This window comes from Tauraco erythrolophus, chromosome 3 (assembly GCF_009769465.1).
Source record: "Tauraco erythrolophus isolate bTauEry1 chromosome 3, bTauEry1.pri, whole genome shotgun sequence".
NCBI lineage: Eukaryota > Metazoa > Chordata > Aves > Musophagiformes > Musophagidae > Tauraco > Tauraco erythrolophus.
This window is the reverse complement of record NC_141467.1, coordinates 53897079-53923635: the sequence shown is the minus strand read 5'-3', so window position 1 is coordinate 53923635 and position 26557 is coordinate 53897079. Positions and strand designations below refer to the sequence as shown.

The window sequence follows — 26557 nt, the reverse complement described above, 5'->3', positions numbered from 1 at the left end:
AACAACCCATTTCTTCAACTTCCCTCAGTCACTTTCTCAGAGGAAAGGGGGAGGGCAGTTGAGGTGAGGTGGGGGCGAGAAAGCACCCCTCGTTCCTTTTGCTTGCTGCTTGGCTCTCCACAAACAAGCATCCAGTAGTAACTCTAAACAGAGAAAATTTAAGGAGATGCTGACTCAGACAGGCAACACATTAGCATGTTGACTGACTGCTGGTTCATGATTAAATACAGTTGCCATGCTATGCAGTGCCTCTAAAGTGTTGTTTCCCTAAATAAGGTTGGATTAGAAGAAGGCACTACACATCGAACAGATGTTGCAGACTCTGGAGTACTGAAGCAAGCAACATACATAAACTAGGGACACGTATCAAGCCCTCGGAGCCTGCAAGACAGTTAAATGCAAGCAGGTAGTCAGGTGCCTGTGTGTGCAGCTCAGTGTTTTCACTGGTTTACAGACTGGTTTAAGCCAAATATTATTAAAAACCCTACAGATGCTAAATTAGGTATTTAATAAAAATGTTTTTCTGTAAACAAGAGTTATCCTTACAACGGATCATCTTCCAGAAATTGGAATTTCAAGACAGTGCAACAATGCTTCAGTGTTTTCTTTGGCAGTAGACAGCAAGTTGAAATGTAAAATTCAAATCACTTCAGAAGAGCACGGTACAAGTTCAGAGAATGCTTCATCTCCCTCTCTTGTTCCATGCAGAATATCAAGTCCCTGAGACAGATGCGGGTTATTCTTGGACACAGCAGCTGTTTTGTAAGGCTAAAACTTGATGATCCAGGAGTGATTCCATTGCCTTTCAAATCCTAAAGGGGGGGGACACACGGGGAGAGAAAGGAAAAAAAATCCACACATTAAAAACTTGTATTTATGTAGAATTCTAACCAAACTGGTTGGATTATACTGCCTACTTGCATAAAACTAGCCTGCTGATGTTCAGATTTACATGTTAAAAACCAGCAATCCAGATGTCCTTGTACATTAGATACCTTAAAAGACAAAACAAGCACTTGCCAGTTAATGGTTTATTTCAGTCAAAGCAATGAAAAAATTCTTTGTAAAAATAAAAAACTATCTTTTTTAAAAACTATATTATTATGGTAAGGTAAATAACTGCCATTTCACTTAAGTCATACTACATAAACACACTGAGAAAGGTCAAGCTAACTATGAAGAAGCTACTACCACGGTTCCTATGCAGAGCCCCAGCTTGTGCAAGGCTCTGTCCCACTTGCAAACACCCAAGCTCCAGATGTTCACATCTCTTCTTGGAGAAAACCATCACTACAAGTGGGCTCTAGCCTTGAAACACAGCCAGGAGAAACTCTGACCCCGGCCACCACCTGTGAATTGTCCTTTAAGGGAGCAACAAACACACCCAGTCGAAGCATCCGCGTGTTCAGAACACTGTACCAGTCAGCTGCCTCGCTTGGTTACAAAAGCACAATTGGTAGGAGATGATAATGTTTAATAGTTACACATTCAGGCTACTGGAATGAGCAACCCCCACGCATTCCAAAATGCCCCAAGATTTATTATTAGGGGCAGGGAAGAGGAAGATTACCATGAGCTGCACAATAGACTGGCTACTTATCTTGGAGCCAATCTATGCTACGCCGCCAGTCTCTTATCACTACTGGAGGGTTCTTGGTAATGAACGCAATTTGTACAAATACGAGTGCTCAGTCTCTGTAACTTCAGCAAGGCAATGCCTGCCAGCATCAACACCACTTGGAGATGGTGTTGCTTGGATGCCGTGTTAACTCTATCAATTCTTACCCTAACACTCTCTGCAAGACTTCAGCAAAATGACTTTGCCCACTTTGCTTAGAGAAATCTGGTTAAAAACCCCATATATTAGAAACAAATACCAGTGCTGGACTATCTATAGCAGCAAACGCTACCGTTGTTAGGGGGAAGCGTTGAAATTTATTAAAAAAAATAAAGTCACCAGAGAGCGTGCACTAACCACAGAAAACCCAGGGCACATTGCAGAAATGGAAGCTGTATTTCTTACTAGCGGCATGCAGGGTATTCAGCACCATTTCATTTGCTTTACAGTCGATACTATTAAACACTATGAAATGCCATCATTTGAAACTTTCAGTTTGTTAAATGGCTCGGAACAAATGCGTGCGTGGGGAAGACTGCTGGCCACATCGCATGGAGAGGGCACTGCTGTCCTGGTAAGACACAAAAGGGTCACAGTTCAAGTTTGTCATATGACAACCCTGAAGGATCCAGGGAAAAGATAGCTCTGCAATGCAGCTGCCAGCACGGGTTGAAAAGGAGGTCAATCCAACAGGATGCAGCAGAAGGCCCGAGGCAATGTTACAAATGAAACAAACCCCAAGGGTTTTCAGTAACCCAGCAGCAACGTCCTTTATAATTCAAAAGAACTTTATGGAGGTGAAAGTATTTTCTCTCTAAATAGTCACTAGACTAGAAGCCTTACCTTGAAAAAGGCACCAAACAAAGCCACCTCGATCCTGTTCACTCCCTCACAAAAAGGAGGCGGACGGCACAAATCCCTGAGCCCGCTTTGGAAGCTGTCGGAGCTGCAAGATGCTACAGTAGGGCAGAAGCGCCAAGCTGCCTGCGTTTGAGACTGCGTAATGGATTTGTTTGTTCTTAAATTCTTACCCATCATGCCCAGTGCACAGACATCAAGTGATGTTATGCTGTAATATCACATCCAAAGCTTATCCTGGACTCTTGTTTGCTAAAGGCAGCCAGTTCATACTTCTAAGTCTCACATAGCATCACACCAGCTTATCAGAGGTACTGAGCAGAGCATTTCAGGGGCTCTTTGACTAGTTACTGAACATATCTAAAGAGCTGCTACCACATCCAAGTTCAAAGAAAAGGTCCTTCTCTCAAAGTGCATGACAGTTTAAAGCTAAAAAAGTCAACAGACAACCTAGGTCATTCCTGTCCAGACTGGAACTGCGTTGGGGAACTCACTCTGAACTAAGTTTATACCCGGATGAGCCTGGTTTTGTAAGAAGTTGCTCCCAAAACCTGTTTTAAGACCTCTAGAGCTCTCTCCAGTGGCTGGACTGAGAATTAAATACCAACTCTCTCTGAAAAGGCAAGAGTGAAGTTGATTCAGAGTGACAGCTCACGACAAGGCTCTTCCTTTACCCAAGCTACCATCACCACCCTATTCCTAGTCTCCAAGGTATCTGGAGCATGTGATCTACAAGTCTGGATCACAGGGACTGACAAGGATATCAAACTTGCTCAAAGATAGTCTAGAGACCCCCAATACAAAGCTCAGAGGGATCAGCAGACACCTTCCTTCCCACCAAGTCCAGGTCAGGCTCAGTGAACTGTTCCTGGCAGAGTACGCTCCCCCTTCTCAAATTCAATAGCTTCACACCAATCATGTTCAAAATTTTAAACTCCTAAGAGGAGGGCACTTTAAGGGAGCAAAGCGTTCAGTCAAATGTTAAAAAGTCAAGCCAAGAATTCTCATTTCAATTTTTGGCGTGGCATAAACGCATCCCAGTCTCAGAGCCAAGAGTCCAAGAGAGGGAACTGTCACTGCAGCTCTGCTGCGCGTTATAAAAATACCACCAGCAGAAGGAAGCAAAGCCATAAGACAGTTTTCAATGTCATCTCCAAACACTGAATAATTACAGCTGCGTGCAGCAGAGATGTTGTTGGAAGGTGGTAAAAGTATCTAGCTAATTGGAGCAAATGCATCCAGGTTCAACTCCCAGCTTTGTCACCTGCGGTCACACTGAGGTCTGTGATGTTTAATGTATCCTGTACCTTAGTTTCCCAGCTGCAAAACACAGAACACGTTCCTGTCTCACGGGAAGAAAAAAGGGTTAAAGAGGCATTAATGCACTGTGGAGTGGTCAAACACATTCCTGGGTTTCTCCCAGCAGCAAGGAAGAAGGAAGAGACCCTGTCAGAACTGTGGAAGTTTTGCTTGTACAAATAAGTACGAATAATTTAGGCCAGAGAACACAAAGTGGAAGAAGTTGGTACTACTTTGGTGACAAGCCAGCCTACTGATTCTGCCTCTTCTAACAAGCCTTAGTCTGCTAGAAGTACTCCCACATTCACAATGCTAAAATACCACATTACTCAATATTTATATAAATATGATTTTATTATTTTTTTTAAATAAAGGTGGTGGCATTGGGTGGCGGTTTCATTTGTTGTTTGGTTTTGGTTTTTTGTGTTGTGTTTTGTTGTTGGGGTTTTTTTAACCTCATAGACCATTAGAGTAGATCAAGCCAATGTCTGAAAGGCTTACATCTCTATTTCCAGGCTGCTCCTCGTGCAGCTGAAAACAAACATGTATATTTATGATGTCATCTGCAGTCTGCAAAGAAACCTCACAAAGCTGTCAGATCTATGTAATAGAGAACACTATTCAGCTACGCGTTTTTCCTCAGATTTCATTGCAACATTCCTACAAGTCCTTTCAAATGTAGGCAACAACATGTTTTACATACTGAAACAAATTACTGCGACTGTAATGTCAGTTTATTCACTATTATGCCCAAGATTCATGTACGCATGTCACTTCGTATGGCTACATCAGATGCTTAATCTGTACCTGGAGGTAATGAATACTATACAAATACGTCATGTTAGTTAATAGACAATTATTAAGCTGAAATTTTCTGGCTCTTTGCCACATCATTTTAAGCAATGTATTGTCAACTAAATTATAAATCTCTTGACCCTTCACATGTCATCAACATTTGCGCATTACCAATATGTTCAGCCTAAAGCTACAATGCAATTAGTCATTTAAATTGCAGATATCTTTCGCACATAAGAAGAATTAAGTTCATCTCTTGCACAGAGAAGGCACGATATGGGCCAATGAACTGTATTTCTGAAGTGTGTGAATGGCAGTCGAGAATATTTTTGCCTATTTACATGGCGAAAAATTCACATCAAGTGTATGGCCTAGATTGACAGCAGCCAGGAAATTCAGCACTGAAACTGAACTGAAACAGCTGACACGGCTGTGCTTAGGTCTTGCAGCAGATAAGTAAGCTGCTGAAGCCATATTTTATAATTGCAGTAACACTTTTAGCTCCCCTCTTCCCCAAAGGTATGACCCACGCCGTAGACTCTTCAATTGTTCTGACAGCCTGAATAAGAACCAGAAACTGAAATCAAGAGTCTGCGTATGTTAAGCATATGCAAAGTAGAAAAAAGAAAAAAACCTTGTATCACTTCAGACATAAATCTCAAAATGGGCTGGGGGAAGGGGTGGTAGAGACAGAGAGAGACACAAAAAAAAAGAGACGGAAACCCCTCAAGTATAGAAATAAATTTTGTAGCCTGGCTCTGAACACCTACTTACATGCAAGTAGTATAGGTCCAATTTAAAGTGATTGCTTTTGAATTCATTTTCTGCAGCTTTTAAGAAAATACTTTAGCAGAATATCATGTACCAAGGCCAAGCATCAGCCAGCTGCCTCTCGGTGCCCCATGGATATATAGGGAGCAGCAAACCTATCGTCCATTCGCTACAGAGCCAACTTCTGCATTTAATTCACATTTAGACACAGTCATGTCCTTAACACCAATACTGAAGTTGATGAATTATGTTAGCGTGTCCTCTCATCAGAGGAGCTTATGGCCAGAAAGGCAGAAGAAACTTCTACAGCTATTGCTTATAAGAGTGTAAAGCCAGATACCCCTTAACTACCACACATCCCTCCCGCAAATGCCAAAAAAAGGAGTGATTTGATTACCACGCAGTACAAAAACCAAAGCATCTCTCTTACGCAAATATTTGGAAGAGTTGGGTTTTTCTTTCATTCTGCAGGAAAGGACTTGTTGCTTAAAAGCTTAGTTCTTCCCAGGTCAGCCTAAAGAGTGTTTCCAAAGCTTAAACATGCACCACATGCAGAATACGTTTGATCAACATGCATACCGGCATGCTAAGCTGCAAAGCAAGAAGGGTAGGTTTAAGTTCTGCTAACAATGATCAGATGTGGCAGAAACCTTGCCCCAAAAGAAAAGACAACAAGCTTGTTTTCTCCACCCACAATCAATACTAAAAATGGAACAATGACCAGTGTGGTAAGCAAGACATTTCTCTCATTTCTTCTTGCCAAACTTCTACGCAGGAGAATACAAGCTTATTGGTGGACCGCTGTATTAGAAGATGTGCATCACCCTGGAAGTATCACATTATTTTATGCATGTTGGCCAGAGCTAGGAGTCTGACAGAAAGAAATTAGTTCAATGGCTCTGCACTGACCCCAGGATATCAGCAGCACTGCTTAACTTCTGTAGCAGCTACTTGCAGCAGTCCAAATTTCCACAGCAGAGGTGGACTGCGGGTGGCAAGGCAACACCCACATGTACTAGTGGAGCAGCCGGCCTTGGTGGAGGACAGAACAGCCACAAGCAGTATTTGGAAGAAGGAAATTTCCTTTGTCATTGGATCAGGCAAAAAGAAAGAAGAGACACAAGATTCACCCCTGAGTCAGTCAATGTGACCAACTGGGAAGAAGGCAAGTGAAGGACGCACCACCAACATCTTTGGGGCAAGATAGACCACATTGCTTCCAAGTAGTTAATGTGTTATCATTAAGCCAGAAAATGGATGAGAAGCAGGCGGTACCCCCAAAAAAACCCATGCAGAAGTGCAGGCATCCAATAAGTTTTCCCATATAAAGCAGAAGAATGGTCCAACCATAGTCTTCAGAAGCTGACCGTAACAGTAACAGCCAGTCTCCTAACTCTACTTTCAAAATCATATCTAGACTTTTTTCCCCTCCCTTCTGGGTGATACTGCACAAATATACTACTCTTAATTGAAGGCCAAAGATGAGCTGGGACCTGGGACACCTTTGGATTGAAGGAAAGAAAGTTTAAAAACTCAGAATTGCAGCCTGTTTTCTCACAGAAAAAAGCTTTAAATATCTGCAAGGGTTTCCAAACTTCTAAGGCTCCAGTTACAGTGAGAATGAGACAAAATTGTTTCCAAAATAGCTTTGTCATCAGAAAAGCAGGAAAACTTAATCCAAAAACATCCTTGACTGTTTCTCAGCATTGAAAACATTATGAGGCATGTTACCAACCAAGAAAAACCATGAAACAGAACACAGAATTGGGAAAATAAGTCTGTGGCTTCAAGTTTACTTTTTTCTGATTAGTTTTAGAAGTGCTCTCCCTTCTCAAGATGAGTTATTTTTCAATTCTCCCCACCCTTTTAATTCATTACTGTTCACCACATGCCCCTCAAAAAAGGAAAAGAGATGGGTAACAAATAGACAAACCTGAAAACATATATGAATGAAATCCAAAGGCCTCCCCCCGTCATTGTACGCAAAAGTGACCAGAGAGACCAGAATGAGAGAGATGAAGATATTACCACCTCTGGAATACAACTAGCATTCATTAACACATTTTCACAATAGTAGGATTTTCTTACCAGAGTGCTCTCAAATTACTCTTTCTGAACAATATCATTCAAATGTTAAGTTGTAGTCAAGAGAATGTGCAAAACTACCCCAACGATTGTTTCAAACCAGAAGGGGAAAAACATTCCCATTATATCGATGCTTTTTTGTGTGTGTGTGTTTTGTTTTAATTAGGCCTAGAGCATTAGCCTTATGTTTTCATTCCATGATCTTCATGGATTTGCTCCTACTGCTATTTCAAATTTAGCGATACATCAGCAATAATCATGGCAAGACGCAGTTTACCCTTTTTACATTACTTTTAGGTCCCAATTAGTTGACAGACACTCCTCTGGGCAAGAACCTATCTTTATTTGGTACCTGCCACACTATAGAGTGATGTGGCTGCCAGTAAGCAGGCTTCTTGTGAAGCACGTGCTCATGTCACCACATGTTCTAGTTCCTAGATTAAAATAACTCATAACAGGTCTCCTTAAAAGACCAACTAAAAAAAGCAGAATTTCAGATAACGAGATAGGACAAATGTGCAGGAATCAGGCATTCAGCTATCCCAGGAAAAAGACTTTCTAGAAGAGGTGCAAAATCAAATGGCAGAGCATGGAGGAAGCTGACACCTAGGGCTGAAGAACCATCCCAAATAGACACAGATACTCATTTGTGGAAAAAGGAAACATGGTACGCTAATCAAATGCTGTTCTTAACCCTTCACGCTTACTGGTACTGTAACAGAAGGTAGCAGATCCATACCAACCCGGTCTGCTGGGCTGCACTCTTCCAGTACCCATTACATTTTGGTACTGAAAAAAGAAAGGTGAATACATAACAAATTTGCTTGTAGAGTTTCGCTTCTTTAATACACACTGTAACTGATTATTTCTTCCCTGCCTCCCCAAATACCTTAGGGCTTCAGTAGTTAGTAGTAGTTAGTTCATCAATAATGGCTTGAAACAATTCCTTTAATTATTGCAATGATAAAAAGAAGCTGAACAGAGTCAACTTTAACAGGGACATAAGATAAAAACTTTGTACAAAGAACATTATCCAAGGAAAGTTGAAGCCTTAGTTAAAAAAACAAATGCAGTTACCATCAGTGATTTCATTCAATACTGTCAAAGGATCATTCATATTCAGGAATAACTTTTTCCATCATATCTGTCTACCAAGATATTAGGCTTTAAAAAAAAACAGGTCACAGGAGTATTATGCACAGATTTACTCCTTGCCATTGCATAGTCAGGAAGTTCTGACATTTAAGATTACTTGAGAGTAAAGCTGTCTGTATTTGCAATTTGAAATGAGAAAGTACATCCTGCCTGTTTAAATTATTCTCAGACAGGTTGCCCAAAAGATGATTTTAAAGATGCCCAAATGTGTATCAGCCTAAGGCCGTACATTACTTGCTTTCAGTTTCAAAGACCTCCTTTCATCTCTGAAGAATGGAATGTTGTTTACTGCTCAGGATGTTTTGCCATGTTATCATGAATGTATTACAAATGTTCTGCTTCTTGAACTAGAGAGTGTTTGTCAAAACCATTCTTTATTCTACATGAGAAGTCTTAAGCCTTTTATAAATCCTGCTCAGATATATTGGGACACTTAAAAGTCTAAGTCTAAACATCTTTCTCAAGTTTGCTATCCTGCATAATTTCACAAAAAAGAAAAAAGATCTGTGAAGAATATGCTTCATGCTACCAGAAAGCAAACTATCAGGCACTGGAATGCAAGACTGCATGTGAGAAACTAAAGTAGTTTCACTGGCAGAATTACATTCACCTACGATCCTTACAACTCAGTCTAGTAAGGCAACCTATAGGAGAAGCATCTTCAAATACAGCAGGTAAATTTGTGGCAATGAAATGCTGTCAAAGTTTACGGTCAGTTTTAGGCATGTTATGTCCACATTCTTTTAAATTGGCAACGTAAATAATGGATCACCACCTTTCAATAGCAACACTTACCTGTCTCACTTTAGCACAGTCTCATGAAGCTTTTAATAAAGCAGACACACCGCAGACGATGAGAAATAACTGAAAAGTACCTAACAGGCAGACCTGTTAAATATTCAGAAACAAATCTGGCCATAATTACAGAAAACCACTACGAAGAACAGGAATAGTTACTCGATAGAAGCTTGGGGGAAGAGGAAAAAAGGATGAGGAAAACTGTTCTTGTGCTAGACTTATTTTTTCAAGTTTTGCCAGTGGTATTACAAAAAAATAACTGTATCTTCAGCTTCATGTGAAGTGCATTAGAAAACTTCTTTGAAGTGAAGAATAGCTACTCAAAAGCTGGGAACACTGCTTTCTGCAGCTTGTTTAGATACAGATTCCTTCACTTCACTTGTGGTAAACAGGGAACATTCAAGGAGCTAATTGTGTCTCTGCATAAAAAAAAAAATTAAAAAATCAGAGAAACAGGTCTACCTCACCTCCTTAGAGAGGTCTCTTGTCACAGCCCAGGCTGAGAGAAAACCTACAGGAGAGATGTCACCACTGTCCCACCATCTCAGTTATGCTGCAAATACTTGAGCTTTATACAACATTCTTCCAGACTCCAGCATGCAAAACCACCGGAGTATTTTCAATCCTAGCATCTATTTAAGCTTCCTCGGCCACAAAAATGAAAAAAACTTAAGGTTTATCACAAAGGACAACTCTACCATCACCTCTTCCACACAAGAGATACCCTCCAGGCTTCTGTTCACCATGCTTGGGTCACAGGCCAATCAGCCATTCACTTGGACAATGTTGAGGCTTCAGAAGAAAGAGGGGCAAAACCAGCAACAACACTTGAATGACAGCCCGTAACGCATTTCTCCCACCTCCAGCCAAGACGATCAGTAAGAGAAGCAAGCTGTCAGTCTCCTTGGAAAGAACTTCTGCAGCCCCGTGAGCTTCCCAGGTCCCAGAAACAGTTAATCTCTAGCACAGCATTAAGAGATTTGTTCAGACCAAGATTTGTTAAAAGCACCTTCAAGGCACTTTTAAAATGCAGCATGAGCCAGAAAAGGTGATCTGGCTCACTGCAGGAACTGAATGGTAGAGCTTTATTTATTTATTGCTTTTTGGGGGGATCTAGCCAAGGCAAACTCACGGTATATTTGAAAAGAGTCCCTATGTGTATAGAAAAAAGTCCACAGCCAAATGTCAAAGCAAGAGCAGTTTCAAAAGCCATCCAAAACAGCCATCATGACTTCAACTGAGGGGCCATAACAACTAGCTGCTGTGGAAGACCACCACAGCTTTGTTAACATCCACTGCAGACATAAGTTTCTCTGAGCCATCATTTCATTCAGTCTTTTACACACAGTGATTTATCCATAGTTCTTCCTATAACACATAATTAAACATCTCCATCAAATTTACCAGAAACAATCCTTTAAAGTATCTAATGCACAGACTAGTTTTCTTACAGTAAGTAACCAGCCTTTTTGTGTAAGAGAATTCTCACTTCTCCCTGCAGGGAAGGACAAAAATAATTCAGTATGAAGATACAACAACATGCAAGTCATCTCCGTACCTCCAGCCCAGATGCAACGTTTGACGAATCCAATGGTCTTTTCTTCCTTGGTCCAATGGCTGCCAAAGCTGTGAGGTTGGCGTCTCTCTGTTGCATTTGTGCTAGCTCCAATTGTTGCATCTAATTTGAAAGAAAACACCTACGTTAATTATGATATACAGTATTCTAAAGGTCTTTGTTCTCTTTACGGCAGCTTCAGACAGCTCTGCAGTCCCTACTGAAACAATGTACATCACAACATCTTTTCCTGTCTTTCTGGACACTTTTGACAGGTTCCAATACTCAGTTGTGCTTAACGCTAATGGCCCTATAGATAGCACTGCATAAGGAACATTTTTTATGGAGATCGCGTTGTGGTATCAACGCAGACTTAACAGGAGCCTTGCTGCTGGTTCCTCAGCTCGTAAACTTTACCATTTCTGATTAACAGAAAACATTGATCAGAACTGGTTTATGAGGTCAGATTAGTATTAAAAGTTGAAGTTACGAAGTTCTGTGAAGTGGGCATATTCTCAATTCAAAATCTCAATTCATGACTACACAAGCAAGACACTCAATTTCTTCATGCTGTATTACCCGAACCCAGCACTCAATATTACCATTCTGAAACATCTTATTATCCAACTGAACAGGACGCTGTCAGTTCACTGATCTTTATTTTCCCAGTACATATTTGAATCTTCAGGCACATATGAAGCAAGTTAGAGATACACTACATACATTTATTTTCACTCGCCTCCAAAAACTGTTAAAGACAAAGAAATCCTTAGAAACAACCTTCGCCTGGGTTAGGTAAACTTGGGATGGGAGAGAAACCCACAGTCAATAGGATTAAAAAAAAAAAACAACAGTTTTACCTCTGCATTTCAAGGTACATACTACTTCATTCTGTTTTATGACTATAGATACCAGCTGCTCTGGAGCGCAGCCCGGTCGAGTCTGCTAATGGACTTACTAGCTTGGATTGGCCACCTTGCTAATGCAACCACGCTGCTTTCAGATTTGCCAGCTGCCCAATTTGAAGTATGGGTGGAAGGGAGTGCATTCTCTCTCTCTGTAGGGAAGAAGGCTTTCCTATTTACTCAGGTTGAGTTTGTCTTTAAATACAAACCTCCAGGTTTGATGTGAATCCTTAAATGATCTGACATGCACCTAGAACTGCTTAAGGAGTTCTCTCCACTCCCAGGACTTACAAAATCTGTTTGGATGTGAATTCTCTACATTCATGCATGTCCAAGTCTTTAAAGAAAGCGCAGCCCTATCATGGTAGCAAAGCATCCAACTCTCCTCCCTTCCCTCGACCCCACACTCAATAAAAAAAAACAAAACAAAAAACACAACTAATTGGAATTTCTCATTCAGTCAGTACAGATATTTTGCTTACTAAGCTTGCAATACACTATGTTTTTGCTTGCTTTTCAGCTCTGAGAGATCCCACTTGGAGAAGAGAAATTCAGCTGGTTAAAAACTGAGCTCGTAGCCCCACACAGCATTACTCCCCCTCTTGTTACTACTTAAGTAAGAATCCAAATTTTTGGTTTTGTTTAGTTTGGTTTTTTTTGTTTGGGTTTGTTTTTATTTTTGTCAAGTCTGTTATTTTACTTCAGATTGGTAAGACTTGTTCTTACTGTAGTGACGCTGGCAGCTTCACACCAAGTATTGCAGCCAGCTAGGCTATTTTAAGAAAAATATATTTCAGTGCAAGATTCCTAAAAGGACATCCTGTCCTGTAAGACTCAAACTATACACAGACTCAAGATTTTTCAACAGAAATCTAGGAATGCAAGACTTATGACATACATATGTTGAAAGTAGTTGTTTGGGTTTTTTTGGGTGGTTTTTCTTTTGGAAGATGAGACCAATGATTTAGTTATGAAAATAACACCATTTGCAAGCCGGCTTTGATCACACTATGTAGGCTTTTCCTTACAGAAATGTAGTAGTACTATTTCAACACTAGATATCATCACTCACTTACCACACACACTATTCTTGCATTTGTGTGGAGCGTAAACATTTATAATTGTATTTATCAGAATTACTTCAGTTCTGAATGTTGGGGATTTTTGTCTTTTTTCAAAGTATTTCTTTCAAGAATATTTTAGAGACTGTAGGTTTTGTCTCTTAAACTTGAAAACTACAGTTCTGCAATTTCCTAATCACAGAATGGTTTAGGTTGGAAGGGACCTTAAAGATCATCTAATTCCAACCCCCCTGCCATGGGCAGGGACACCTCCACTACACCAGATTACTCAAAGCCTCATCCAACCTGGCCTTGAACACCTCCAGGGATGAGGCATCCACAACTTCTCTGGACAACCTCTTCCAGTGTTTCACCACCCTCATTATAAAAGCTTTCTTCCTTATATCTAATCTAAATCTGCCCTCTTTCAGTTTAAATCCATTGCCCCTTGTCCTATCACTCCACGCCCTTGTAAAAAGTCCCTCCCCAGCTTTCCTGTAGGCCCCCTTTAAGTACTGGAAGGCTGCAATAAGATCTCCCTGGAGCCTTCTCTGCTCCAGGCTGAACAACCCCAACTCTCTCAGCCTGTCTTCATAGAAGAGGTGCTCCAGCATAAGGTGTTTAACATAAACTTCATTTTAATCTCAGTCTTACACATGCATATTTATATTCAAGAGCACATTGCAATCAGTCAAGAATAGGGGAAATAAGACTGAATCTGAAAAAGTAATTTGAAACTTCACAAATTCTGTGAAACACTGAGGCTTTCATAATGACTACTTTTATGCAATGTCTTCATTGCTCCCTGGATTAATCAGGAGCAATAAAATGCTGAGATTCTTTGGCAGAGGCAGATGCTGACTTCCAGCCCCAGTGGTCCAGTCCTCCAACACCTGGAGCCACCCTCACTTACAGGCAGCTACAGAGCACCCCTGTGGAAGTACACCTTCCTGCTAGCAACTAGTTCAGTTGTCACGGTGGTCACATGTACAGCACAGTCTTCCTGCCATGAGAAGAGGCATTACAAGGTGCCATGCACATGGCATCCCTCTGGGGCCAGAGTAAATGCCAAAAAAGGCTCCAGTGACAAAGAAAACCACTGGCTTGAAGCAGCATTGAAATAAGACCCCTCCTCTCCTTTTTACAGCTGATATTGATGGGCAGCCACGGTAAAGACTGAGGACAAGAGGCAGAGCTATGAATTAAATTCTGAGGGGACTTTGTGTTGGCACCAGTGCGGGTTGGAGGGGGCTGGGTGGGTTGAGTGCCCCTTGGTGGAGTATCACAACACTGCTCCGGCTGAGGGCTGCATGGGGTCTGGGCACCATCACCATTTACCCCACACAACTCAAGCTGACAAAGTGTGCTGCCAACACAGACGCCCTGCAGAAGGGAGCACTGCTGCTGGAGGGCAGTGCCGGCAGAAACCTCATCGATACAAAGGAGGGGATGACACTTGGTGGACAGTGTGAAAAAGACACTTTCTAGAAACTGAACTGATACATCTTTGACCACGCGGTTCCCAAGACAATGCTGGAAACGCATGTCATTACCATCATCTAATCTCCCCAAAATGTTTTCCACCTCATAATCAGTCAAAGGATTTTTCAAATTGGTCAGAATCTCATCAGGGTTTTGGAGCAAAAGAAAAAAAGAAACCATAGTCTTGTTGCATTCTAGACATCTCGGGGATTTTTCTGAGAACATAATTAAGACAAATAAATTTAAATACTCATCTCCATAATGGACTCAACAGATCCCCATTAAGCAATATGGGCAGGCATCCAAATTACTCTGCTGAAGCCAGAAAAATCATCTTTTCATCAAGTTTTGTTCCATTAAAAAGTGTGAGATTAAATGTCCAAACATTGTGTGAGCAGTTAAAAGCACAGGATAAGGAGAAGACAGGCAGATAACATCAAGGGATACCCGAGGATACTGGCTGGCTAACTAGTGCCGGATTTTCTTGAACAAGATTAGGAAAGAGCAAGAGGCAACTCAATGTTCAGTCAAATCTTTCTTTAATAGACAATTTTGCAGCACACAAGTTAGGGCAGAAAGATCACTGCAGCAAGTGAAACAGTAAAAGTAGTACATACACTTTATTAAAATATAACATAGAGAAGCTGCATCTAGTATTGTTTCCCTTCTAGGGGCCAGTTTTACTAATATTGGTGTCTCTGCCTAAAATAGGATACAAATAGAAACTGTCATACTCAGGTTTGTATCTTGATAACAGATGGTTTTTTTCCCCTTGAAGACAGAAGTGCGTAATGGCAATTCAAGAGGAGCAGGGGGAACCTGCGCCATAGATCGGACCCACGAACTAGCAGGTTTCCCTTCAACCTGCCCTCCTTCATCTGCTGAAAGATGCTGCTGTTCCACCACGACACAGGAGACCAACGTATGTTCCGTTCAAAATTCATTCCTCAAGAAGGGCATCGAGAGCGGACAGTCTCCAGGCAAGAGGCAAATGAATGTTCATGCTCCTTGTCCCCCCTTCTGATTTTTACATATGCTAAGAATCACAGTACAAAGAGTTCTAAAAACCTGTGTATAAAGATCAAATTGCTATGAAAACGTCTCAGAACTTGCAAAATAGTCTTTGTTGCTGCTGGCCTTTTTAATAATAAAAATAGGGTTTAAAGTCTGGTCTTGCAGCGAGCAGGAATCTCTAGGGTGACACAATAACCATTTTAGTTAATCTGACCTGCAGCACAAATCAAGAAGTAAGGTATGTTTTAAAGTCCTCCCTTATAGTGAAATGGCATTTGCAGCATGGCTGTAATCACACAAAATGAAAGGTTTTAAAATTGACCTCTCTGTTCTTCGCTCAATCCTCTACTGAGAAAAATATTTCTTTTCCTGCTCGCAGAAATTCTCTCTCACTTATGTCTATGTCTCATACTTCACATTTCAGAAAATATGCAAAATCTATTTTTACTACTACACCAATGACATTTTTGTGGCATTTTAATATTAAAAATTAAATTTCAAGTTGTGTAAGAAGACAAGAAGTACTTCAGCTATGAGATGCCGAGACTTTTTTTTTAAAGCAATACTGCAAGTTGGTTTTAAATCCTTTCAGTTATAAAGTACATGGTACATGGTTGTTAGCACATATCCAAAATTCCAAGTTACGCAAATCTCTCAAGATTTTCCCTAAACACTGCAAGGAAGAATCCTTAAACACAATCGAAGAAAGGAAAATGTATACTGTACTACAAATAAAGTCAACAAATTCACACCAGCTAATCTATGGTGTGTACAGCAGCATGTGGTTGTATTATTGAAGGGAGGAAACAGAAGAGCTACCTAGCTGAATACACATTGGACCTTCAAAAACGAGTAATGAAAATCCTCATGTCTGGTCACAAGTACCCAAAGCAGAGCAGGGTATTTGGTATAAGCTTTCAGAGAAGACGAAGCACATAAAACCCTTTACTCTCTAGATCCTCAAGAATAGTTTTACCAGGGAAGATTTCTCTAAAGGTAGAGACAAGAAACTGAGCATCTGTATTAGCCAGGGCACACACAGTAACAGAGCAGTAACAGGTCTGAGGCTGAAGAAAAGCCAAACAGGTGGCACTTGTCCAGCATGATGCTGGCACATGACGTGCATCTCAAGAAAGTCATACCACTGCCCACTTCTGCAAGAGTTTCAATATGTAAAGTACTAGGAAATAAACAGAGATTTCTTTTCCCCACTTCTCAGATTTAAGTGCTAGGAACTTATGTTAAAAAAAAAAAACAACAACAAACAACCACCCCAAAAATAGTCTTGGCAATGCAATAACAAATAAATACAGCCGTATGGATATACATGAGCTCAGAAGAAATGCTGTGAAGACAGATGGGGAAGCTAAACACCACAATTCTGGACTTGGTTATAATTAATATAAGGGAAAGACTAAAAAGCGTATGTACAAGATGCTGGGTTTAATATCAAGAAAAAAGTGGGGATGTCTCCACATATGACATTGCAGGCTGACAGAGTATGGGACAGATTAAATAAATATTTAAAGTAACAGAAAAACTGGCAGGAAAGGAAACCAGGGAAGGCTGAAGACAAGTTAATGTATGCCTAAGGGTTATGTGTGCAGTAAGTACATCAGGAGTAATAAAAGCACTAACATAGATGAACAAGAATTTGTGTAAGACTTGCGGGGGGAAAAAACCAAGGAACATAAGCATACAAAAGAGGCAGAAGCTGCTGATTCTTTCAGCTTCCACAATAAAGAAATTTAACAATAAATTAATGAATATTAAAATCCAAAGTAAGTCAAAGTGACTGTGAGCTTGCGCCAGTGAAAAAGGAACCTGAATACCTACACGGTCCTTCCTATTGCCTTTTACCGTACATTTTTAAAGAGCTGAATTTTGAGGTACCATTTAAGTGGGGCCACTTATCCCACCGAACCAACTTCTCTCTCTTCTCTCTATCCATTCTTTTTTCTGACCATCTTTTTCAAAGTTTCACTGGGTTTCATTGTGTCCTCCATTTAGTGCTTTGAAAGTTCTCTACTGCTCCCAGTCACTTCTCCATTCATTGTCTTTGGAAAAAAAGAACTCCAATTTTTTCGCATTCCCTTTAAGCATTTTAAGGAACTTGTGATGAAAATGAAAAATAAACCTTAAAAATCTGTTTTCAATCCCATGCCTCTCGCACTGGTTGCCATAAAGCTCAATGAGCATTACTGCCTACAGCCTCTACCTTTCCTATAGAAAATTTTCTGCCCTACAGGTTGAATGCAGCTGAATAGCAGACTTCTCATATGGGGGACGTTCTCTGAGGAAAACTGACATTTGAAGGCTGCATATTTAAACATGTACCATCCTTTCCTCTTGCCTATAATGCAATTTCTCTTCTTGCAATTGCTTCCTTTCAAACTGTTTTAATTAGCCATACAATTAGTTTCCACTGACTTTTCCCTCTGTTGTAATTTAGATTTAACAGCAGAAAGGCAGAATAGCACACACTGGTTTGATAAGCAGTCCTAACTTAAACAGGGCTGTCTGTAATACTGTAGGTATGCTTCAGTGGCAGAACAGCCCCTGCTGTGGCTGTCTGCCCCAAGACCAGGTGTCTTGTCTGTCTAGAACCAAAGGGTGCAATAACATGGTTCAGAGAACAACAGAAACTTTCTCCAGGATAGCCATGAAATAACCTACCCACAGAAAAAAAAAATCCTTCAGTTGATATTTGACATTCTCTAATATATAAATAACTAGGTTCCCATCGAATTTAAGAAAAACGTCCAGAGTGCAGTGACTTCTTGACTCCTAATTTTGCCCATTCTTGTTAAAAATTTCCCAAGTGTGGAGTGTGTATTTCCTTTTAGGAGGGTTGTTAGTTTGGGGTTTCTTTTGTCATTTTGTTTAACAACTATCAATGCACATCTGTGTATTCTAGAACACCTGGAGCATGCTTTCGCCTGTGCAGTCTCATCAGCTTGACTTCCTTGGAGGCCCAGAGAAGGTCCTGGATGTCTAGCATCCAGCATCGAGCTCTCTTTATGTGTGTTTTCAGACACAGCCCAGTCTACTTTTGTTGCAAGGCCGAGAAAAGGCTACAGCACATCCCAACAAAGCCATATATTCTGTAGGTTTTGTTTCAGATTCTATTACATGTGAGAAGACTGCTCAGTGACCATCAGCAGACCTGCATTGTCACAATGGGACAGTTGCAAGACATTACTTTAAAACCAATCACAATTCTTCTGAACGCATGATATTTTGAGTTATCTTCAGCTGCTGTAACACTGTGTACTCATTCACTCACTCTTGAGGTCTCAAAGCTAGCGAATGTTCAAGACTTATCTCCCACCTGCAGGCTTCTCCATCTCATCGTGCAGTCCACCCAACACTCGTTCTTGGAACAGAACTCTGGCTCTCCATTATCATCTTTTTGTTGCATTTTAGTCCTAAAATTTCCTCTGTTAGCAAGCTTCTAATCCAAGGTTACATGTCCATTATAGTCTTTCAGAGAAACTTAGAAAAGGCATTTGAAAATCCAAGAACAAGCTTAATGGAGTTGTGGTTCGGCTTTTGTTTTTCACTAAAGATAGTTGCTATCATCTCAGAGTCAGCTGGTTTTAGGGTATCCGATGCAGTGTGTCAGCTGCTCTTGTCTTATGCTCCTTCAAAACACCAAGATGAATGCTACATAAACTGGGATTTGGTTCACTTTTCAGTTTGCTCAATCATTTTAATACTTTACAGGATTTCCATCCCTGACTTTCTGCAAGACTTTTAACGCACCAAATCTCTGATGACAGCCCTTGGCTATTTTGCAGGGCTACACTGCAGGTAACAAAATTTATGTCTGCTCAATAATCATGCTTTTTTTTTTCAAACATGCAGAAGCAGGTAAGAAACATTACAGAACAATAAAGATAATATAAACCAGATAATTAAGCAGAAGCTCTCAAGATGTCACTGAACGCTCACAAAAAGCTAATTCATTGCAATGAGACCTTATTTTGCCCGCAGTATCACGTTTGAGTTTTTGAGAGGTTATGGTTAACTAGGGAGTTTCCTTTTCCCTTATCACAAGAGTGGTCTTAAAGAATTTGGACCATTAGGTCCAGAAGACTAAACACAGAAGCAGCACAAAAGGTGTAGGAGGAAAAAAGGAAACCAACAGCTCGAATATGTGAGTTGGAGGTAATAGGAAAAGCAGCAGACAATCAGGTCACAGTTACTTATTATCTGAGAACACGAGAGGAAATAAGAGAAGGTTAGGATGGACACATGAAATAGGGAAAAAAGATGATTTTTTGAAAAAAGGTATTGCAGAACAACTAAATTTCAGCCATTACTACATAGAACCCAGGAACTCTCTGGAATCATGTAGACTTTTTCCCCGATGTTTTTGATGTTTTTTTTTTCTGTCTCTACAAAAAAACTAGGGTTTGCTATTTTCCTCCCAGTCAGTGGGAGTAATAAAGGTATTGAATTTTCTCTGCATCTCATCTGCTGCCATCTTGTGACATCTGTGTCAAAACTGTAACAGCAAAAGGCACAAGTGCATCAAGCAGGCAGGAACAGCAGACTGGGAAGACCTGTGCAGCCGTAAGTGAGCAGAGCTGCTGGAAGGGCAAATAATGAGGCAGGCAAGTCTGCTGTCCATCAGGTGCTTGCTCCACACACTTCTTCCCCTAGTTCAAGATGGGGCTGCTCACCTTTATTCACCAGTAGATGCTGCAAGGTGCCACAAGGTAAGTGCAGAGATGAAGGTAGTTACTATGGAATAAGCAAAGATGCTATCAGTACGGTACCTGTTCACCTGCTCAACCCCAAGCAGCAATCTTGCACACTACAGTCTGAAAGGTTTGCCCAGCCTCAGCCTTAAGCTTTCTGAAGCCACACTACAAGCACGCTCACTTTTGAAGATGAGAAACCGAAGTACAAAAGATCAAGGTTTATATTTAAATTTACAGTACACACTGTTTAATACTGACATTTTTACAGGTCTTGTGGGATGCACTGTTCATATGGTGTGCTTGTGCATTTGACAGTATCCTACACCTACTCAACTTAAGTAAGCTCATTCCAGAAAAGGGGTGAAGTTAGATATAAACTATAAACAGAGCTACAAGAATTTTATCAACTGAACATCTTTGTAATTGGAAGCATAGTTGAAAGTAGAACAGGAAACAGCAGAAAGAACCTAAAGAAAGTTATGGTTTAAAACTGCAAGCATCAGGGACAACGCAAGGACAGTATCCTCTCAGCTTGAAGTGGCAGATCAGGCTGAATGAAAAGCAGGGGTACTTTACCCAGACTTCGGGAATGCTGTTGCACAAAGAGCTGGCCCATGAGGTGAGCAAGGACAAAATTCTTGAGTGCACAAAGGAGCAGCTTGGGGCAAGCCTTGCAGCTGTCTCAGAAGGAATGCGCACTTTCTGTAAGTATTAAAATCTGCTGGAACAGGTGAAAGGGGGAAGTAAATGAAGACTTAATTCATTGCAAGCTACATAGACTAAGAATATAGGAAAGTAAATGACTTAGCATAGGGGAAGTTTGAGGCAATGGGTCATGCAAAAAGGGATGAAAAGGTCACAGCAATTATGTATAGCCTTTTGGATAAAAGAATCCACTGCCAAGTCTCTGGATGTACTTCCAGCAATGTTAAGATGTTGCCTCCAGCTGCTGGATGACAGCGTATCCTGGATTTATAAGTATTCATTGTTAGGATGTACACTCTGCATTTTGGGAAATATTGCTTTAGAACGTGCTCCAGTGCCATTACCCCAAACCCTCTCCCTTCTCCCGGGGGTCATCATCAACACATAAGAGACAGCTTTGAGAAAGGAAGGCCCATATTAATTCTTAAAGAACTTTAAGTGGATCAGATCAGGCTTTCCAGCGGATACTCAACCAGAGTGGCCCGGAAATCATCTGATTCCAGCTGACAGAGGCATCAAAATTCCCAAGTGTGGTTTCTTAGGAGCTGGCTACATTCACAACACGACAAGACAGACAGACAATGGCAAGTCTTTTCAGGCTTTCAGCCCAGTATGCACTGTGCTTCTGCCTCACCAGTTTCAGCTTTTGGTTATTTGTTGATTTTTATTTTGTTCTTATTGCAGCTCTACTCATGTCTGCATTTTTTAATGCAAATGTGTGCCGACCATTTATCTCCGAACTATCAGTAAAGTGCAAAAATTGACCAGCTGCATTTGGGCTCACTTCTAGTCAAGCTTGAGATGGTCTCACAGATAAGAAAACACCCCTGTCCCAGAACATAGGTTTCCCATGCAGCACGTGAAGCCTGGAGAAGTTCTGGCTGCCTTGTTCTCCAGAGAGCAAAGCAGCAGGACAGAGGGGAAGGCAAGGCAATACCAATACAAAAATCTGCGTTGTCCCAAGAGGCACATCTGCCTCCTCCTCTTTTAGTGAAGCACTTGGAGACTGTCACTCTGGGAGCAGCACAGCACAGAGAAATACGCAGGACAAGTGAGATGAAGGCTGTGTTGGTCTGGCACAAGACAAGATGCACTGAAGGAGGTGAACTCAAACACTAAACTTAGACATCTCCACTCTGCTGGCTCCTCTTCTGTACACTTATATGCCACTTTTAAAAAGAAATCTCATTAACGATATGAACCAATCTAAAAAAATGACTCAAAAGACATATCTACCTTCTTTCTGTTCTAAATATCCGAATCACGGAATACTTGAAGATCCTACACACTATTGTTCAGAGGAAAAGAGAAAAGAAGCTGCATAAATGAATCACTTTGCAGTGTTTTATAAAAAGAAAGAACCTCTAGAAACAACCAAATGATGCAGAGGTAAAGCCATCTACAAAACAAGACAAATTAGCATCACCCACTGATTGTTGATCCTGGTGGCACTAGAGGCAAACTGGGAAGAGCTTTAGGGCAATTTTGTACTCACAGATTGTAAGCATGAAGAAAGAGTTGCAAGCAGAAAGAAAGAATTAAAAGATAGATAGTAAAGCAAGTTCTTTCTCTCTCCTCTTATTTTACAAATTTCTTCTACTATGGTACAAATTCAGAGCATTGATTCTAATACTATTTTACTGGATTTCCATTTGTTTTGCCTGGGCTCCTACATTAATCCAAACAATAAGGGCCTTTAAAGCATTCATAAATAACCTGCTGCTGCTGCTGGCACCTAGGAGCCAAGTGCAGCAATGTTAAGCAACAACAAATTTCATAGTTCAAGAGGCACAGTTAAGGAAAAAGGTTGCTCAGAAAATCACTCTCATTTAGCACAAAGATCCTTAAAAATTGCATGAAATCAGTCAAGTAACTATAGAAACCAATTTCTTCAGCTCTGTATCACACGTCTCACACCTCAATTGTCTTTATTATCGTCTGCTGTCAGATCCTTAATCAGAAATGTGAACAGGCTTGATGATTTATTCAGCAGGGAAAAGAATCTGTAGGTCAAGTGAAAAATTTCACACACACATACACATGCACACACATCTTCAACCTTAGGTACTTTCATTTCATTCTGTTCCCAGTAGCTCTGGGGGCAACTCCAGTGAGATCCAATATTAAGGCTCAATTAAAATAAGCTCCAATTAGTGGAGCTTTTTTCTCTCAGGCTAGAAAAGTCAGGAAATGGATATTGGGAAATGTAAAAAGTCAGCTACTGAGAGGAGGCTGCAGACATAAATGAACTTATTTGTTGATTTCTACAGTTGCTATGCAGAGGCCTCTGGGAGTAAAAGCTTAACCAGTCTAAGCTATAAACTAAAACCCCTGCAGCTAAACATGAACTGTGTGAAACAAGGGCTCCATTCCAGAACAGAAAACTGCTGGGCCCAGAAAATTAAAAGCCAGAGGCGTTTTCCATTTAAAACTAAATCCCAGTACCGCCTCCCAGCCAAAGAATTATAAGCAGTATCAGATTTACAAAACGAACAATTACCCTGGAAAAATGTAGCCTATTGTACAGTCCCAGATGCTAAATCTCAAAGTTTCTTTTTTTTTTTTTTTCCCCCTAATCCCACATTATATTCCTACCAAGTGTACCGCTGCAGTTTACAAAGGACCGTTTCTAGACAGGACTGAAACTACAAAAATAAAATGTTAAAAAAGAGAGCTCATAACTCATTGACCTCATTTGAAGCACTGCCCTTGCCTGTGGCAGTTCCTGTCCTTCCCCAAGGCCTCTGCAAATGGTATGCAGCAGCAAAATAAACCCTGACCTAATTGCCAGGACAGGGCTGCCAACCTTCTCTCACCACACAAAGACAAGCATGGTAACTGGGAAGTCCTACCTCTTTCGCTTTCTGCTTTAACCGCAGTTGCTCTGGATCTTCTTTATTGGAACGGCTCTATCAAAGGAAGAGGAAAAAGATTGAACAGAAATTACTGGCATCCAAACACCATCATATCCGTTAAAATATTTAATAACTGACAATTTTCTTTGGTGATTGAAAGATTTAGCTCCAGGGGTGAACGCCTCAATCCAGACTGGCTTCCCTCCCCCTCCACGCACACACGCGTACCCCCCTCCTCATCTGGGCCGGCTGCCTCTGCTCTAGCCTGGAGCAAGATTAAGCTGAAAATGATGCTAACACTGTCAGTCAGGTCCAGTCTAGGCATGATGTTGTTCATGTCAGCAGCAGACACTTAAAAAGGACATGAAGTATAGGAAAGAAAGGGAGTCGTACTCGTGCAAGTACAACACGATTCCTGCAAGTCTAGATTAGGCTTCCACTCAAGGGGCTCCAGAATTCAGCTTGAAACAAAACCAGAAAAAACAACAAATAGAAGATGATCAAGTCACATCTCAAGGAGCAATAACTACCGATTTAATACTTTTATTTTTTTTCGCTCCTGTCCTTGAGGGGCGGAAAGGGGGAAGAAAGGTACTTATTCTGTACTAGCGGTGGCTCCATCAGGGCTTCGCAGATGCTAGGGTACCAGCTCCAAGGTTAGCCTTTTGATCTCACTACCCAAAACAAATACATCTGGCAGGGCAGTGGATCTCACCAGGCTCCAGCTTAAACAAACATAGTGAACCCATATTTTTGAACGGTGCCATACACAGACATGGAGAAAGATATATCGATTTCAGAGCCAGAAATAGAGCCAGGAAGGATGTTTATGGCTATGTGAATACTTCTCTTATTTCATTTTGACTAGTAGGAATAACCTCAAAAGAAGAGTTCAACCCACCACATATTTGAAAGAGCTCCTGTGATTTTTTTACATAATGTAAAAAGCTAAAATCCTCTTCTGTATAGCCTAAGCTATCCTAAACATTACAGATTTCCAATTACACGGTTAATGGTTACTACATTTAAAGCAGAAATAGGAGAAACCTGAAGATGTTCACCAGTCTAAAGGACACCACTACTTCCTTGGAAAGCAAGAAGTGAAGTTCTTACCTTAGCTGCTCGAAGCAACATTTCACGTTCCTCTTCATCTTTTCTCTGTTTTTCTAGGTGATCAAGCTTTTCAAGAAATCTCAGCTGTGCTCTGGTGTCACTAGATACGATGTAACTATCACTCCCCTGGAAAGAGAAGTTTGTTAGAGACAAGGAGACTTTTATATACACCACTGTAGAGCTAATAAACCAAATGGGAACAGCCTGAAAAGAACACCACTATATTTTTCAAAGCTGATAACTGTAGGCTGCCTTAGACTTCAGGTGGTAGGTAGTCATTTACACATCTCCTTTCCACTGAAGCATGTTTCCTGGCATCTGTTACTAGTAAGAGGTTATTGAATAAGTGACATTAACAACATTTAGTCTATATTGACTATAACAACAGTAAAGTCTAAATCTAAAGTCTAAACACATGTACAAGACTGTCTTCTGGACAGGTTAAGCTGTGAGGAGAAAGAATTGTAAAAGCAACAGAACATCATATACTTTTCCTTTTAAAGAGAAAGGGTGAAAAAAAAAATTTGACATCTGAGTTTCTAGTGTTTGGTGTTTTAGCTTCAGCCATTTAATCCAGAATTTGAAATAAGCCTCATTTGGTATTTCCAAAAAGAGGTTTTATGAGGCAGAAGGGTAGTTTTGAACTAGTTATAATGAATCTTGGGGGTGGAGAAAGTGACGAAAATTATATATGGTTTATTATAGCTTTAGGAATATATATTTTTGCCTCAGTGTATGCTCTCAAGTCACAGAGCAGTTTATGTTGAAAGGTGACCTGTGGGTCATCTGGTCCAGCCCCTTATGCAAAGCTGGGCCAGTGAATACTAATGAATAGTTCCACTGGACATGCATGCATTGAAACAAGACTATGGTCCTGTCGGTCTAGAAAATAACAATCAGTAGTTTGTTTTTCATGCTATTTTTGCCCTCACTGGAAAGTCTGAGTTTAGTTTTACTTTAGATAGGAAACAAGACAGAGAAAGGAAAGATCTAAAGCATGGTCAACCAGCAACAAAAAGCTTATTTTTATTGTTCTATTCTTCCAAAGACAGGTTATTTAAGCCATGCATTGGCCAGAGGGCATTAGGCAAAAAAAGGCAGGGAGCCCATTCTAGACGGGGCACATCTGTGCCACCTGTTTGTACCACTCTAATGCATGTCCTAGAATCATCTTCTTTCTCTGTTACTTTGTGAACTTGGCTTTTCCTGAGAAATTTATCCTCGGGCTTTTACCAGCTAAACATACCATATACTTTCAGCAACCTTTCTTTCTACCCTACCCCAGTCTCACACTTTAACGAAGCAACCTTGACACACAACTGTTCTGGAATAAGCACAGCATATTTTACAGCTGTATTTTAGGCAAGGGTATATTTTAAGTATATGGACTATCAGTGACTTCAGTTGCTAAGTTTTTAGTTTTCAAACACATGATACTCAGACTCTTCTTCTCACACCCAGTCATATAATTCTAAAAGCTGGGAGGAAAGTGAAAGCCTTCTTATGGGGCACCGCTGTTTTCCAATTTGAATACTCACAACCCAGTCAGAGCATGAAATCAATCCCTCTTCTGGTATTAAGTTGGGTCCTTTTCCATGAGCCACCACGCTGTCATGTATCAGCAATGTGGCTCAAACTACACCATGTGTTGCAACCAAGGAGGCTTTCTTTCCCAATCAGAGTCTGTGGCTCTGCAAAAAAGTCCAACAAACCTCCCCCATCACCTGACTTCTGTTACTACTTGAGATTTTTTTTTACTGCTCCCCACAAAACATACGC

At 40.7% G+C, this 26557-nt stretch overlaps 1 protein-coding gene across 1 annotated transcript in view; it reads right to left on the bottom strand.

The window, feature by feature from the left end:
* Positions 1-644: 644 nt before the first annotated feature.
* The window catches only part of TAF4B (TATA-box binding protein associated factor 4b), a 73587-nt gene continuing 47674 nt past the window's right edge, over positions 645-26557 (bottom strand). Inside the window, exons 12-15 of the mRNA XM_086609238.1 lie at positions 24779-24904; positions 23663-23719; positions 10938-11057; positions 645-812 (exon numbers count right to left, since the gene is read on the bottom strand). Of these exons, the coding sequence (XP_086465364.1) occupies positions 645-812; positions 10938-11057; positions 23663-23719; positions 24779-24904 (471 nt within the window). The remainder of the gene's footprint in view (positions 813-10937; positions 11058-23662; positions 23720-24778; positions 24905-26557) is intronic.